Raw genomic sequence first — 18,329 nt, forward strand, 5'->3', positions numbered from 1 at the left:
TGGGCGTCTTGGTTGCTTTACTGATTGTTTTTTTTTTTTTTTGGACTGAAAGTTTAGAGGTACTGCCAGGTCTTGATAGATTTATAGTGGTTTTATGCTTTTTATATTTTGATATTATTGCTCGTACAGTGTTGTATCCCATTGCTTCTTTAAACTTTTCTATAACTTTACCTGTAACCTGCCTCGTTTGCTCTTCAGTCTTCATAAACATGTCTGTTCTCAGGTGTCTCCTTTCCCAGATTTTCGAGCCACAAATCAGGTGCATTTAAACTGAAACATAGAGACACACAAGTGCACTCTGCCGTTGTTAGTCATTTACGATAACATTGGTTCCACTTCATGGTTTCGTTCACATGTTGTTGATTTTTAGAAAATATTTTCAGTTTTTTATCTTTAAGTTCAAAGTCTATTATGTGGCAATATGGCAAAACGTCCTTGGGGTTTAATACTTTCGCTTGGCACTGTATAAACATGAATATAAAATACTTTATTTACTCAAAGTTCAAATTCACACATCGACTTTGTTTTTGGGCCAGTCCTAAAATAACTTACCCCCCCTATAGCCGAGCATTGTGGGCTTCCATTTGTAAGCCGCTTCTCTTTCTCGTTTATTTTTAGCTTTCAAACAACTGCTCTCCTAAAAATGGGCCTCGGCATCCCGGCTGGAGGTGGAGCGCTGCTATGTATGGTTGTCCGTCTCCCCGGTCGGCCCCCGCATCGCTGGCCGGACCCTAACCCTCCTCTGTGGATGCATGAGGGAGCGCGAGGAGCACGGGGAAACCAGGGATGCACGCAAAAGTCTGATTTCTACCGATGACTGATGGACCTTTTTCTGGAATATCCTCATAACTTCTCAGGCCCCGTGTGACCTTCGCGATTGACTAAAGCACGCCTGTGGGACTTTTTTGCACGACGATGCTCTCTTTTTGGTTGTTCCTGCTCCCGTTTCTGGGCCTGGTCCAGACGAGCAGAGCCGAAACGGGTCTGGAGTTCCCGCATTACGACGGCAAGGATCGCGTCCTGGATATCAACGACAAAAACTACAAGAAGGCCTTGAAGCAGTACAACATGATGTGTTTGTTTTACCACGAGCCTGTGACCGACAGCAAGGAACAGCAGAAGCAGCACCAGATGACTGAGTTGGTGCTGGAGGTTTGCAGCAACACCAATCCAAAAAAGTGCATTTTTATACACTTAAAGTAACCCATTTAGGTTTTTTTGTGTCAGTAGTAAACTCAAAGTGCATTTCAAATCCACTCTAAATATTCTTTTCAAGTTCACTCTGACACCTGAAGGCCACATTGTTCCTTCAAGGAAGAGGCAAGTTGCAGGGAGACAAACCAGTAGAGGGCGCACACTTTTCTCCTTGCTCCCATTTTAGTTCCCTTTTTTCTGCCTGTGTCTTACTGGCCACAAGTTTTGCAAATAGTGAAAGAGAAATATTTTCCCATGCTTCCTAACAAAACACCTTAAGTTCCTCAGGTTTACTTGTGAACATTTATGCACTGCAGTCCTCGTCTCCGTCTTAAAAAACAAGTCATTAGGGTTGGGACATCTTTATATAATGAGAAAATGTGAGAAATTATTAAAATGAATGCTGTCAAAAACTAATATTAATATTAATATAATTTGACCATAAATATTTGTATAATCGTATATATATAATTTCAATACTTTGCGGATTTTCGTTGCGCATTGTGATCTTCACTCTGATTGGCTAAACATTCCCCCAACGCCTTTTCTGCCTGTGTCTGTCTTTGCTGTCACTATTGTTTTGATCTACGTTGTACGTATAACAGCTTGACAGACCCAACACACAAATTTTTTTTTGTTTTTTGAGTTTCTCTTAAAGCCATCATGTCAACAAAATTTACTGTACCCATAAAAGCTCTGAAAGTCAGAAGAAGATGTTTTCTAGCACCCACAAAGTCAAACTTCTCGTCATACTAAAGCAAACTAAAACCATGTTATTTTTGAATCAGAATATCTTTTCACATGATGGCGACATAATACAGTGCCTTGCAAAATTATTGAACCCCCCCACAAGAACTTTTTAAAGTATTGCCAAACTTTATTGATAAAAAAAAATCCAAATATTTTTTAAGAATTACCGACTTGTGAGACACATTTGTACAAAAATACTCAATTTATTCAACATTGTATATTGTGCGAACAAAGGAAAAATCCAAAAGTTGGGTGTGCAAAAACATTGGCCCCCTTTGAGCTAATTCTTTGTACAACCTCATTTCATTTTCTTGCAATCAGAGACGGCCTTTTTGGTGTATCTTTGTAAGTTATGCACATTTTGAAACATAAATATTTGAGTCTACCTTGAAAAACAACTCAAGTTCTTTAAGGTTTGTTGGTGATCGTTTGTGCTCATACATTTTCACATCTTTTCAGATTGAGGCCTTTGGCTTGGGCATTCTAATACTTTTATTTTTTTTGTTTTAAACCATTGCATTGTAGAATTTGCTTTATGTTTCGGGTTGTTGTCCTGTTGGATGGGGAACTTGCGGCCCAAACTCAGGTCTCTTTCTGACTCCAACAAATTTTCTGCCATCCATCCCATTCCCAGTTCCTGCTGAAAAAAATCCAGAGTATGTTGAAATGATTAAGTTCCACTTCACGAGTGCGCTCACATGATGTTGTTTCTTGGAGAATATTTTCTGTATTTCAGCTTTAAGTTTGAAGACTGAAATATGGCAATATGACAAAAGTTCTTGGGGCGTCAATGCCTTTACTTGGCACTGTGAGACCCTCCTTCAAGAAGAGACCGATTTTATCAATCCGTATACGTTTCCAATTCAAGATCATCTACCAAGCAGAATAATCTCCTTTGCCTCGCACGCTGTAGGAAACAATGTGCACAATGCAGCTCATGTTGCACACACATCGGTCCTGACCTCTCGCTTCACTTTGACTCTAATCCCATGCTAACAGCGCAAACTTGATATTGGCTATTGTGCTCAATTTCTTTGCCACACAATGCAAGAAGAAAGTCAACCGTCACAAAATGGAAATGGAAATCATTTAGCTAGCATTAACCTTGTAGCAATGTGGTTTAATCAAGGGCCGGTACTGGGGCCCCTAAAGTTGCCCCGTTTGTGATCCAAATATAAATGACCGTGCCGGAGTAGGATCCTTGTCATCGGAACAACTGCCACGCTCATACTTTTGGGCTATTTATAAAACAATCTGCCTAATTATATAACAATGCCTCTGCTATCCAGGGGTCGATAATCTTCCCCTATATCTTCCCACTAAGTGGTTAAAAACCGTAAAATGCAATTTCCAGTTCTTCTCAGGCCTTTTTCTCGTCTTTGTGTGTGGTGAATTTGCAGCTGGTGGCTCAGGTCATGGAAGACAAAGACATCGGTTTTGGAATGGTCGACTCAGAAAAAGATGCCAAGGTGTCCAAGAAACTAGGCGAGTATTTTGTACAAAGGAGAACATTTACTCATTTCAAGTTATCCCAGTGGTTAACAGTGTTGGGCGCGTTACCGAAAAAGCAATAATTGGTTACAGTTGCTAGTTTATTTAAAAAGTAATTCCGTTGACCCAAGATTACTGACACCCAAAAGTAACGCCTTACTCTAAAAGTAACTATTTACAAATGAATAGCCACACAGCTGGTTTTCGGGTGTTAATCAGGACTTGCTTAGGATTCATTTATGCAGTCCTACTTCTGACAATTTTTTGTCTGTGCCTCATTTCTCAACCCTGGCAGTGCGATATGGCATTGAACTTGAGTCTGTGAAAGTAGTGGTTGCAAAAAAACCTTACGAAGAGTGAGAGGGAGTCTAGTGCCATTGAAGAGAGACTATCTGCGTACAAGCTCCTGAATATTACACTCTTTGCAACTCTGAAGGCAGTTATTAAGATCTGCCCAATAATTCCAATAAGCAGCTGTAGCTGCCAATAGGTCTTTGAGCGTATTACGCCGGCTCCATACCTGGCTTGGAAGGACCACCAGTTAAAACAAAGTCCAGTGCCTGGCTGTGATGGCATTTGAAAAATATCTGCTTGACCAAGAACACCAAAAAAGTCATTGACAGGTTTGCAACCCACGAGGTTGGGCGACACAGCTTAATCTGTAAAGTGTGGGCTGGGATTATAATGTGTGGAATAGAATGCATCATTGTCTAAGAAGATCCATGCTCCCTCTTCTGTATGTGTATGTTTTGTGTACTCTGTTGGAAATAAATGAGTCAAAAACTGGGCATGGCGAAGTAATAGTGTTTCAAAGTCCCATGTGATGTTCACAAATGGCAAGTGCCTTTCCTGAACATTGTTGAATCCTCAATATCTTTAAGTGAAATGTTTGGGCACAAAGCTCTGAACCTGAAATTGCCCCTGCTCTTAGGATTTATTTAACTTCTATTTTCAGTTCTGGAAGCTATTCAGACTACACATAAAAATCATTTGCTGTGAAATATTTGGATTGGATTTTTGTTGCTTGGATTCATTTTCATTTTTAAAAAAATCAGGCCTGGAGGAGGAAGGCAGCGTGTACGTATTTAAGGCCGATCGCGTGATTGAGTTTGACGGCTGGCTCTCGGCCAACACCCTGGTGGAGTTCTTGCTGGACGTAAGTTCTATCTTGAAAATGCAGTTTAAAGGTATATTGTGATTTATTTAGCTCGGGGGTGAACAAACTACGGTCAGCAGGCAAATGTAGCCCATTGGGCCAACCAAGTAAAATGGGTCAAAATATAATTACTCTATATATATAGTGAAGAAAATAAGTACACCCTGCTATTTTGCTATTTCTCCCACTTAAAAATCATGGAGGGGTCTGAAATTTTCATGGTAGGTGCATATCCACTGTGAAATAGATAAACTAAAAAGAAAAATCCAGAAATCAAACTGCATGATTTTTTTTAATGATGTATTCGTGCACCTGAGAAAATCAATGTTAATACTTGGTACAGTAGACTTGTTTTTATATATATATACATCTATATATCTATATATCCGCACAGGAAGTCTGGAGCTGGATTTGAACCCACGCAGGAGGTTCCCATGACATGAACTGTGCCGCACAATATATATATCTCATCTCATCTCATTAGCTACACCGCTTATCCTCAGTAGGGTCGCGGGGGTATATATATATATATATATATATATATATATATATATATATATATATATATATATATATATATATATATATATATATATATATATATATATATATATATATATATATATATATATATATATATATATATATATATATACTACAAAAAATACTAAAGGCGTGATCTTTGTGATTGGAATCAATTTGAGTGTCAAGCACCCACAAAATGTGCGCCCCCAAAAGTTTTCTTTCATTGCAGTTAATGGACGAGCCTGTTGAAGTAATCGACAATGCTCTGGAGCTGAGGGCATTCGACAGGATGGAAGAGGACATTCGCGTCATTGGCTACTTCAAGGGCGAGGACTCTGAACGTGAGGGACAAAAACAAAAACAAAACCCTAAAAACTGAAAAAATCTGCATTTTCACACATATTCATAGGTTTTGGTCAAACTGCCAATGAAATTCAACAATAATAAACCGTTCTGAGGTGGGGATTGCAAAGCGGAATTGGCTGGAGGATGAAAATCAATTGTAATGCATAGCTAATGCATTCCATTACCTCGAAAAAAACCATTAAAGTAACAAAATAATATGTAGTAGGTTCCAGTTATGTGTAGTGTTCATGGGTACAATTAAATAGCATAAATAAATTGACAAGTAAAATATATATATTTTTTAAATTACCTTTGGTGTGACATGACTTGGTCAAGTACAATAACGAATGGATTCAGAGGGGGGAGGAGACGGCTAAGGTAAATTTATAATGAAACAGATTTTAATAGTTCCACTGGCGGGCATTGTTTGATTGTTATGCCCTCAGAGGACTTGGTCGCTTTAATCGCCTCCTCATTTTCATGTGCCCTAATTGATTTTTTTTTAATAATCGCTACCGTCCTTCCCATGTTTATCATATAATTGCCAATAAGTGAAAGGCATCATGGGAGATATTTCAGATAATAGCACATCAGTGTTTTCATGATGCAGTGCCGCAAACCAATAGCAGACTACTATTAGTGACTGTAACTCTTCATACGTATGACCACTGCAAATTTTGACGTAAATAGTTGTTGCTGGCAGGGGATGATGTATCCCAGATACACTTTTTTTTTTTGTAAATGCATCACTCTTAAACCCAAAACAATGTAATTTCTATTCCAGGCTACTAGTTGCTGATAGTATTTCAGGTTTACTTACAAACTCTCCTTGCAGCATTTATCTTGTCCTTAATTTCCATTGTCCATTCTCTATGTAACATACTATGTAAATTGATCACATGACCATTAATTCAACTTTAGCTCTTTGAGTTGTTATTCTAGAAATGTCTTTATTTGTTTGAGATTGTACATATTAGCTTCCATTAAGAAACATGCAAAGAGCGATCACGCCAATTTCATTAACCATCCCGTCTCTTTCCCCTGCCACCGATGGTCTGATGGACCAGAAATGGGAAGTAATTAGAACGTTGCATACTAACCTAGGCCATAGAGCAGAGGAATTCGACATTTTTTTTAAGCTGACAGCCACTTTGTCAATAATGATTTATCAGTGTTAAAGGGTTACCAGTTTGAGATGCATTTCTTACCAAAAAAACAAACAAAAAACTGTTATTTTAGTTATTGGAAATAGGGTTAAAATAGACTCATTAACTTAGAAATACAATATATTGGATAATTCTGCAAGAATCATAGATGTATTTCAAGACAATGATCATATAACTGATTTCTCATGCAAGCTAAACATCAAATTTCCCAGAAATTTGGTGTCTTGTGAGGCAGTCAGATTTTTACAAATAAATGAACCTAGATCATTTGATTAGCACAGGGGTGGCTAACCCGGTCCTGTCAAAGAAGTCCCCTGATGTTACCAAAGACAATTTTGTACTTACTAAATACAAAATAAAAGACAGACACACCTGTAAAAAACATATAAAGACTAGATACGTATAAACAAAGAGGAAAATAGCATTTGAAACTAAAACAGAGGACAAAAACAAGACACATAAAAAAAAAGAAGGAAGACGTGAAAAATATAAGCGAGAGGGATAAGAGTTCTGAAAATCTAATGGAAGAACCTGTCCTTGGGCCTGCTTGTTATCGGTCTGAGATTCAGAATCAGACTGGTAGGTAATGCTGTAGGTTGTCTGGGTGTGGTCATCGGCAATCCTGGTAGCTTTTCAGAAGAGGAGGGAGTTGTAAATGTCCAGGAGGGGAGTGAAGGGGACACCGATGACCTTTTCCGCTGTTCACACGAATATACAATATAAGAATATACAAAAAAAGTGGAGGAAAGACAATTTGTGAGGAAGTAAAAACACAAGACACTTTTTTTCAATAAGGGTGAGGTGCATGACATACATGACAGGTGAGGGACAGACAGCCTTATTTGCCTCACATGGATGCGGCTGAGTTATTTTCAGACTCGGGGCGTGAGAGGTTGCAGTTTCAGCTAAGGCCACAGGTGGCAGTCCCGAGTAAAAAAGTGAAAAAACTCATTCAAGTTAAGAGTTTAAACAAAACTACAGTGCCTGGCGAAATATTTTTATTCGTATTTTTTAGGTCGATATAAAATATTGAATACATTTGGTTTGTTTTCACGGTTGTGCCTCACATGATATAGATTCTTATTCAATATTCTGAGTAATAATTCAATAAATCTGAAACATAAAATACGGTATTATGTCGAAATGTTTTGGGGCCCAATTCTTTTGCAAGGCACCAAATTTTTTTTATTTGACAGTGAGTTGGTGACAGGCTTGTTACTACATCTCTGCTCGCATTAAAGGAGCACAGTTTTACCCCATCAGTACAGTTTTTATGCAGCATCCCAACAAATTGGCGCCTCCATTTTTATCCCGTCCACGCCGCACAGCTGCTGTCACATTGCCGACCGCGGGCCGGAAAGGAGAGTGGCGCAAAGTTCATCTATTTCCGATCAGGCGACTTACAAATGTCACACGTGTTTTGTTTTTCAGATTACGACGCCTTCAAAGAGGCCGCCGAGCAGTTCCAGCCTTACGTCAAGTTCTTTGCCACCTTTGACAAATCTGTAAGCGGGTGTCACACTATTCCATTGCTGTCAATGAAAACCAAGCATGATTTGATGTACAGTAATCCCTCAGTAATCAGGGTTAATAGGAACCAGGACCCCGACAAAAAGTGAAAAAGTAGCATAGCACCTATATAAAAGCTCAAGATGACTTCCTTACAAAGATTTGCAGTTCAATGAATGATCTTCACTGTCAAAAGCACAACAAAATTAGCTTCTCATTTCAGTGCAAGAAAGTGATTTAGAGAGCGGCTGACTAGCTGCACGTTTGCATCGGGTCCAAGAAATGATTACATTGCAACTGCCCAGAATGTACCGGTTTTTCGTGTTATAGCTCCAGGTCATCCGTTTCAAGTGTGGTGAGATACAAGTCCCATTGGGGGTAGCTTGTGAGGGTTGTTACGTACCTTAGCTGTAGCAGTATGCTGGACCTGTAGCCTCGCTATTGCCATCTTTCCCAACGCCACCTCAGTTAGTTACCAGAATCCACAAAGCACCTGCTGGTGATCACCATTTCTTTTGCGGTCTTCTGACTATCCTTAGAGTCCGATTAAACTGATTTGAATTCCTTTTCAATGTTACGAGATGCTAAAAGCTAGCTTTTGCTATCCTTTGTAGTTTGTTTTAGTGGACACATTGACAGGATACACCAGTATACAGTCACTCACACAGACAGTCACACCCACACACCACACACGCCTTCAACCTGCCCTGTGATAGGATTTGCTCTCTGCTGTCTGCTGCATAACACAATGCATGATATGTTGATATCAACGACAATTGGGACAATTCAATTTAATTCAAAATACAAGTATCAATGAACCAGCTATAACTAAAGTGCGAAGTAGCGAGGGATTATTGTATTTGTCACATCAGGTGGCTAAGGAGCTGACACTGAAGCTCAACGAGGTTGACTTCTACGAGCCTTTCATGGAAGAACCTGTCACCATCCCGGGGAAACCTCACTCTGAAGATGACCTAGTTGACTTCATCACCGAGCACAGAAGGTATAAAACAGACAGACAAACAAAGAGACAAACAGAGGCAAACAAACAGACATTTAATTGCAATTTATTTATAGCGCCTCCAGAATAGCTTCTTGCTATCTTTCAGGCATCAATTTTATAGATAATAAAAAAAAAAAATCCAAACATTTAAAAATGATCAACATGTGAGACAAAATCGTGAAAAGAAACCAAATGTATTCAATAATTTATGTTGTATTAACTAATAAAAAAAGACTAAAAGTAGGTGCAAAAATATTGTCAATTCTCCAGATAGCCACTGTTCAGTTGAACAAAAAACAAACAAACAAAAAAAAACAAAAAAAAAAGAGAATAGAGATATTTTGCCATGAACCAGAACAGGATCGGGACCCAAACGCGTGACGTTACTCACACAAGCAAATACTACGGAAAATGGGGATTCATGCACGTTAGGCAGCAATCTGGCGTGAAATGATAGTAAGCCAGAGGCCGAGGAGTTCGATAACAATTGCCCGAGTAAATATCGGACAGATGGAGTCGATACCAGACAGGACGGGACAGAGAGGATAGATAATGAAACAGGATATCGAAAATAAACAGGACAAACTAGACAGGAACAAAAACTGGAGAAAATAAACAGTACAAAAATGGACGGAAACAAAACTGGAAACCGAAATTAAACAGGACAAAATAAACGGGGACAACACTGGACAGGAAATACCAACAGGAACAGGACCGAGTTGAAACCCACGTCTTGCAGAAGTCCGTTGACTGACTGACAAACAGAGAGTGAGAACACTGAACTTAAATAGAAGGAAAGCCAATCTGTCAACGAGCCGCAGCTGGCGCCACACAGGCGGATCATTTGGGCGCCATGGCAACTGTGACATATTTTTCATGTATAAATCATTCCTAAAAAAAAATAATGATAATTAACAGTTGTTCACCATGGTTAGTTTGACTGGCGACTTTAATCATATTTTTCCCATTTTATTGTAATAAAAACAAAGCAAATACAAATTGCTATACAAAATAACCACGTGCTTTTCTTAATCATCATTCATTCCTTCCTTGTGCATCTTCAGGCCTACTTTGCGAAAGCTGCGTGCCGAGGACATGTTCGAGACTTGGGTGAGCCTCAATGGAAGGCGAATTTTTACCAACAGAGTTTTCTTGACCCGCCTTCTTTGTTTTCAGGAGGACGACATTGAGGGAATCCACATTGTGGCATTTGCGGAGGAGGAAGACCCAGGTAAGACTGTTTCTTTTTCCCAGCATTGGTGTCCCAATCAGGACCTTTCGACCTGACCCGATGCCCCAATGTCAATTTATGTACCTGGTTAAGGGTGACGCTTCATTTGTATTTACAATGTATTCGTATGACGATTTTCGAGCGCCTCTCAGTTCAAACAAATCGGAGTCCGACCAAAAATTTAGAGAAATTCTTGCTTCGGGGTCAAAAAATCGGAGTTCCAACGCCGGTAATGCGTGGGTGCGTACGCTAGGGTGCGATGCTGAGCGGCGTACGGGTGTAGATCGCTCTTTTCCTGACCAACTGTTATCGCGTGCGGACGTGCTTCGTTTTGCTTTAGCTTTTAATATAGGTGTACGAAAAGTTTTGGCCCTAATTATGCCTCCGAAGAAAGTCAGTGCAAGCAGCAAAGTTGCTACAGGTGAAAAAAGAAAAGTAGTGCATACACCTATTGCATTTAAGAAAGAAATAATTACATCACCATCCACCTGCGCCTTCTGCTGAAAACCACAAAGGTAAAAAATCCTATTCATAATTCTTTTCTTTATCCTTTTTTTTTAATTTTTACACGTTCATGTTAGCGTAATCTTTGGTACGGAAGATTACGATAACGCGAATGTACGATTAGCCTGGGTTAGCTTCATGTTTACGTTAAACATTCCCGGTAAACATTCAGGGTGTTGGAACGGAGCTCCCTTTCCAACGAACCGCTCACCACTTGTTGTGGAGACCCGGGTGCTAAATGACTTGTAAACGACCTGATTTTTTTTATTTTTACACGTTCATGTTAACGTAGTCTTTCGTACGGAAGATTACGCTAACGCGAACATACGGTTAGCCTGGGTTAGCTTCATGTTTACGTTAAACATTCAAGGTAAACATTCAGGGTGTTGGAACGGATTAAAACGATTTACATGATTTTTAATGGGAAAAATGATTTCGGTGATCGAACAAATCGGTTTTGGAACAGGGTTCTAGAACGGATTATGGTCGAGAACCGAGGTTCCACTGTAACTAAGCTTTATGTATTAATGTATCAATATGTTGGTACAAACCATTACAGAGTGATAACTGGTTAAGAACACATGGGTAACATGTGTGTTGCACTGAATATTTAAATTACCCTTTTTTGTTGTGTTTTTCAGACATTCCGAGTTGCTTTAAATAATAGTTGTTTAGTCTGAAATGAGTAAATGTTCATTGAAGAGTAAAAAATGAATGCTATTAGAATTTAGTACACTAATAGACCATTACCGCTCCTTTGCTGACGTTCCCTGAGGCTTTCTAAATGTCCCTCACTTTGCCCATTCAAAATTTGATTGGCTCAAACAACAGTGTGATTGACACCTATGCTAAAGGGCGTTCATAACTGTTTGCTCAAGTCCTTTGGGAAGATTTATGAACCTGGAAATAAGTAATGGCTGAAATGTGGTTGGTTAAATGTTTAAATATAAAAGCACACGGCTGGCTGCAGCACAACTGGGGAAACAATTCCGAATTGTTTATCGTTTATTTATATTCATGAACAAAATATAATCACTTTACATCACATGATTCAGATATTTTCCCGGCCAGCAGAGAAGGATTTGTAGGCCCTGGTGACCCACCACTGATTTATTTATACAACCCAACTGTTGTAAAAAGCGATGTACATAAATGTTGAAGGAATAGATAAGACAATAATACAATGATAATGTAAATAACAAAAAAAAGTATCGCTAGCTAATGAAATCAAATAGAACAACTTCCTTGTAAAAAAGCATGCAAGGAGTGCAGCAATTTCATTCATTCCAGTTGCCCTCTCCCACCGCTGCGTCTTTTTATCAAGTTTGAGGCCTACAGGAAGAATTGGAGAAAAACATTTCAGCATTTGTGGTTGCTTAAGAGATTGATGGCATGCCTTTGCTCAGTTACTATTCTAAGATACCCGATGACTTCCTGTTTGGACACTATGGCAGATGTTAATAATGATGCTTTCCCCCTCGAGCATTCTAATATTCGTGTAGTTGGAGGAAAATGTGTCTTTGGAGAATATGTTGTGGTTTTTCAATGTGAGCCAAGTATTTTATTTTTGCTTCTGTGAAGAGGAGAATAATCACATTGCCTTCTGCTTCAGCAAATACAATTGCTTGCGAAACTATTTGGCCCACTTGAACTTTCTGACCTTTTGCAACATTTCAGACTTCAGACATCAAGATATAAAACTATAATTTCTTGTGAAAAATCAACAATAAGTGAGACAAGATTATGAAATGGAACACACTTTATTGGATATTTCATACTTTTTTAACAACCCCCCCCTAAAAAAGTGGGTGTGCAAAATTATTCAGCCCAAATGAGTTTATGCTTTGTAGCGTCTCCTTTTACTACGATTACAGCAGCATGTCGCTTGGTGTATGTCTATTAGTTTTGCACATCGAGAAACTGATATTGTTGCCCATTCTTCCTTGCAAAACAGCTCGAGTCAAGTCAAGTCATTTTTATTTGTATAGCCCTTAATCACAAAGAGTCTCAGTGAGATTGGATGGAAAGTGTTTGTGAACAGCAGTTTTCAGTTCTTTACACAGATTCTCAATTGGATTGAGGTCTGGATTTTGACTTGGCCATTGTAACAACTTGATATGTTTTTTGGTGAACCATCCCATTGTAGCTTTTGCTTTATGTTTTGGATCATTGCCTTGTTGGAAGACAACTCTCCGTCCCTGTCTCAGGTCTTTTGTCGACTCCAGCAGGTTTTCTTCCGGAATGGTCCTGTATTTGGCTCCATCCATCTTTCCATCAATTTTAACCATCTTCCCTGTCCCGGCTAAAGAAAAGCAGGCCCAAACCATGATGCTGCCACTACCATGTTTGACTGTAGGGATGGTGTGTTGAGGGTGATGAGCTGTTCTGCTTTTACGCCAAACATAACGTCTTGGATTGTTCCCCAAAAGTTTGATTTTGGGCTTGTGTCAACCTTTAAACAACACTTTTTATGGATATCATTAGGAAATGGCTTCCTTCTTACCACTCTTCCATGAAGGCCAGATTTGTGCAGTATATGACTGATTGTTGTCCTATAGACAGATTCTCCCACCTCAGCTGTAGACCTCTGCAGTTCGTATGGAGTGATCATGGGCTTCTTGGGTGCATCTCTGATCAGTTTTCTTCTTGTACACAGTACTTGCACAGTGCTCCTTAGGATGCTTAAAGCTTGGGAAATCTTTTTGTATCAAAATCCAGCTTTAAACTTCTCCACAACAGTATCTCGGACCTGCCGGGTGTGTTCCTCGTTCATCATGATGCTCTTTACGCTTTATACAGATCTCTGAAACTATCACACTGCAGGTGCATTTATACACGGACTTGATTACATAGAGGTGGATTCCATTTATCATCGTTAGTCATTTAGACCAACATTGACTCATTCAGAGATCCTCACTGGACAGAGTTTGCTGCACTAAAAGTAAAGGGGCTGAATAATTTTGCACACCCACATTTTCGTTTTTTATTTGTTAAAAAAGTTTAAAATATCCAACAAAGTGCGTTCCACTTAATGATTGTGTCCCACTTATTGTTGATGCTTCACAAGAAATTGGAGTTTTATATCTTAATGCTTGAATCCTGAAATGTGGCAAAAGTTCACAAAGTTCAAGGGGGCCAACTTTTTTCGCAAGCCACTGTAAATTCAGATCCTTGTCCTGCTGCTGAGCAAGAATGCTTCAGTTTGAGGGCATGAACTGATGGGCGGACATTCACCTTCAGGATCTTCTGCTAAACAGTAGAATTAATTTTTCCGTCAACTAAGGCAAGTTGTCCTGGTCCTTAGGCAATAAAGCAGGCCCAGACCATCATCACACCAGCATGCTCTACTGTTGGCATCATGATTATTTCTTCAAACTCTTTGCCATTATATGCCAGATGTAACGGGCTGCCCACCTTTTAAAAATCTGTTGAGTTATCAGTCTGTTTCTCCAAAAGTCTTGAGGATAATCAAGATGATTTTTGGCAAAATTGAGAAGACACTTCTGTTCTGTTCTTTTGTAACAGCAGTGGTTTTCGCCTTGGAACTCTCCAAAAGATGCCATTTTTGGCCAGTGTCTTTCTTATCGGGGAGACATAAACACTGACCTTAACTGAGGCCAGCGAGGCCTGCAGTTTCTCGAGTGTTTTTTAAGATTCTTTCGTAACCTCCTGGAGAAGTAATCTTAGTTGGTCGACCACTCCTGGGAACGTTTGCCACTCTTCACAGTTTTCTCCATTTGTGGATAGCGGCTGTGACAGTGGTTCACTGGAGCCCTCGAGCCTTAGAAATGCCTTTGTGACCTTATCCAGACTGATTGATTTCAATCACTTCTTTTCCTAATTTCATGTCAATTGTTTTATTGAGGTGTAGTATCCTTCACTTTGTCTAACACATTCAAAGTAAGTTATGTCTTGATTAATCACACTAACTTTGTGCTTTAGCAAGGAGATAGAAGGGGGGCAGTTACTCTTTCACACAGGGCCAGCCAGGTTTTAATTTTTTTTGTCCCTCAATAAATGGAAAAAAAACTATGAAAACTACATTTTGTATTTCCTTAGGTTGTTTCTTTGTGATAGCAAAGTTTATTCCCGAGGGCTATCACCACCCTAAACAAAATACTTACCTGGCCTAGTATTAATTTCTCATTTTTTGATTTATTTGGGAATTTTGTTGCTGCTCTGTTTATTGTACTAATTTAAATGCACTATTGCCATTGCCATCACAACCTAGGCCAGTTTCCAAACACTACCCTGTAGCTATTTTTTGCCTATTTATCCTGCCGCCCCTTTATCTTTTTTCTCCTTTAAGTCTTATGTGCCATGTCTAATCTTGTTGCAAACAATGTTCACTCTGTTGTTATCCATGAGAATAAAGATCATTCTAATTCAAATGAATTACGTGCTGGCAATACATTTCACCATTTCTCCAATCGATTTTGTGATCCTCATAGATGGTTTCGAGTTCTTGGAGATCCTGAAGGAGGTGGCCCGGGACAACACACACCTGCCAGAGCTCAGCATTGTGTGGATCGACCCTGACGACTTCCCCTTGGTGAGATTTTGTTCCTATGTTTGACCTGCCAAGAACAATTTTGAAATCATTTTAAATCAATACCCCCAATGCCTCTTAGTTAATCCCCTACTGGGAGAAGACCTTCAAGGTGGACCTCTTCAAACCGCAGATCGGAGTGGTCAACGTCACTGATGTGAGTCTGTTAAGATGTGCGTGTTTGCATGTGTGATTTCTGTAACATCGTTTAATATGACTAACACTTATGAGACAAGAATATTATTTTGTGCTACTTTAATCATACATGCAACATAACTTCTGGGAATGGATGTTCAACTTTTCGGCCGCGGTCGGCCCACAACACAGGCACATTAGTTCCTCCTATTGGTTCCTACCAATATTCCCACATGTTCCCCTTTAAGTGAGTTACCCAGATTTATTTTAACAACATTAACAATAACACTGCTTTTTCCACAAGACAAGTTATTACAAGTCCATTCTTAAAGGTATTTTGATCATGTGCCCTAATGGAGTTACAGTAGGAGTTCCTGGAATGACCCTGATGTGGGATCTCCTAAAACTTCCCAATGGCATCTTGAAGTTGTAGGATCTCAGTGTCTGGGCTGGGCCTGAGATGACTGCAGGTTGCTAGCTTACCAAGACTCTCTGTCCTGGGTGCAGCTCCTGTCTCTACTGTGCGCAGTGTTTATTGTCGAAACAGGATTCTTGTTTCTCCATAGTTTACTGAGCTTTTTTTCTAAAAGCTTCTGACACCATTTAACAATGTTCTATACATTGTCTGTATGACTAAGACTCACCAGACGAGAGTATCTTTTCATGTTGCTGTCATGATTACTGATTCGGGGCACTTGCTGCTGCCCCGTTGGCGCCAACAGCCACGGGACCTGATTGGCTGTTGGACTCTTTTTAAACTCCCGTCTTCCGAGAGGAACCCGTCAGACCGTCTGCGAACCTATGCTCTCAGCTAGGCAAGCCTTTGTACTCTCCAACACTATCCTGCCCTGTTTCCTGACTGATACCTTTTGCCGACCTCTTTTCTGGACCTGTTTCTGTTTTTGCTCCTCTGCCCCGACCATTGACCTGTTTTTCTCACTGCCAACGACTACCCTCGCTCAAGTGGCACTTCCGTGTTCCTGCCAATTGCTGCCCGTGGCCGACGATCATGCAAGCACTGTTCTCTTACTTAATAAAAACTGAGCAAAACGAACACAATTGCTTCCCGTCTCCGTTCCTGGTTTGTGACAGTAGCTTTAATCATACATTCAAGCTCATCAACATCTCTCAACATACCTTCTGTGAATGGACGTTACCCTTCTTGTCCCTGACCGGCTACAGACACAGGCATATTAGTTTGGCCTACCAATATTCCGGCAGTTTTATCCTCTAATTTTGTGTTTGTATGTAGGCCGACAGTGTGTGGATGGTGATGGACGAGGTGGAGGATTTGCCTTCTGCCCAAGAGCTAGAAGACTGGATAGAAGACGTCCTCTCTGGGAAAATCAACACAGAGGACGACGACGATGATGAGGACGACGATGATGATGATGAAGATGATGACGATGATGATGACGATGATGATGAGTAATACAAAGAAGTTCCTCAGAAGCTAACATCAGCAATCAAAGCAGTAATGATAATTTTCTGTATTTAGTATGCATGCTGATAAGCAGGGGTTCTCAACTGGTCTGACTTAAGGAACCACCACTCCTCCCTAATGACAAACTGCGACCCAAATCAAGAAAAAAATCTCAAATTTACCCAATGAAAATATTGTGCAGTTTAAAGCAGAGAAAGTATAAAATATTCCCTTTTCTTTTAAAAAACAAACCGACTTTGAGCTACTTGAATATAAGCCTTTTTACATATAAGCGACCTCCTAAAACTGCTTTAAAATAGCAACATAATAAAAGATACTCGTATACAAAATATTTATAAAACATCTACTTAATCATTGATAATTAATCAATTGTGTAATTAATAAAGATGAATGTACTGGTAAAAAAGTGAAAATATATTATTTTTAAAGCATTCACTGTGCGCTTCAATAGCAGACCCATGTTAACCATTTTCATATTTTGTAATTATTTCCTTCTTTGACTTAATCGTTGTTTTTACCCTTTTCGATTTTTTTATTCCGCTTATCACTTGCTTTCTTTGGACCCATCTCTATGGGCAGAAAAGGTCACAAAGGCATTTCTGAGGCTGTAGGGCTCCGGTGAACCACTGTCAGAGCCATTATCCACAAATGGAAAAAACTGGGAAGGGTGGCAAACGTTCCCAGGAGTGGTCGACCAACTAAATTACTCCTTCAGGAGGTTACGGAAGAACCTTGAAAAAAACAAGTACCTGAAAGCCTCGCTGGCCTCAGTTAAGGTCAGTGTTCATGACTCCGCTACAAGACACTGGCCAAAACAAAACGACCAAAATCACAATAAAATTATCTGTGGCCCCTCTCAAAAGATTGACTGAGCAGGTAGAAGAGATTGAGCAGGGCTTTATCGCCATCAAATGTAAGGAGGCCCCGCGACTGGCAGGCAACCAGCTCAGGGTGTCCCCTGCCCATGACAGGGGCTCCGGCACCACCGTGACCCTACTGAGGATATGCGGGGCAGATAATGGATGGATAGATTGATATTGTGAGGAGTGTTCTTGAGAATTCGCTTTTCTTCTTCTTCTTAGCATTATTTTGCCAAGGCACCAGCCTGCGACCCACTGAAAATGGGTCCGTGACCCACTTTTGGGTCATGGCACACCAGTTGAGAAACGCCGCTTAAAAGCATTTCCCATACAATAAATTGAGTTTTTTTAATTGACTGTCATAAAAGCAAACCACCAAATGTCTTTGTTGATAACACAGTGAAGATAAGATGTTTTGCACTTCCAGGTAATAAAGCAACCTGCTTGGTGCGTATTTTTCTTTTGTT

General features: G+C 39.8%; 1 protein-coding gene across 1 annotated transcript; it reads left to right on the top strand.

Annotated features, from left to right (window-relative positions):
- Nucleotides 1-643: 643 nt before the first annotated feature.
- On the top strand, nucleotides 644-18,316 carry LOC148353140 (calsequestrin-2-like). Its single transcript, XM_088353588.1, has 11 exons — nucleotides 644-1,152; nucleotides 3,345-3,429; nucleotides 4,491-4,591; nucleotides 5,346-5,457; nucleotides 8,059-8,132; nucleotides 9,009-9,139; nucleotides 10,204-10,249; nucleotides 10,316-10,370; nucleotides 15,326-15,426; nucleotides 15,506-15,580; nucleotides 16,811-18,316. Exons 1-11 carry the CDS (start codon nucleotides 916-918, stop codon nucleotides 16,988-16,990), a joined length of 1,197 nt encoding a protein of 398 aa, XP_088209714.1. The 5' UTR covers nucleotides 644-915; the 3' UTR covers nucleotides 16,991-18,316.
- The last annotated feature ends 13 nt before the right edge of the window (nucleotides 18,317-18,329 follow it).

This window comes from Urocampus carinirostris, chromosome 14 (genome assembly GCF_059441175.1).
Source record: "Urocampus carinirostris isolate Australia breed hairy pipefish chromosome 14, RoL_Ucar_1.0, whole genome shotgun sequence".
Classification (NCBI taxonomy): domain Eukaryota; kingdom Metazoa; phylum Chordata; class Actinopteri; order Syngnathiformes; family Syngnathidae; genus Urocampus; species Urocampus carinirostris.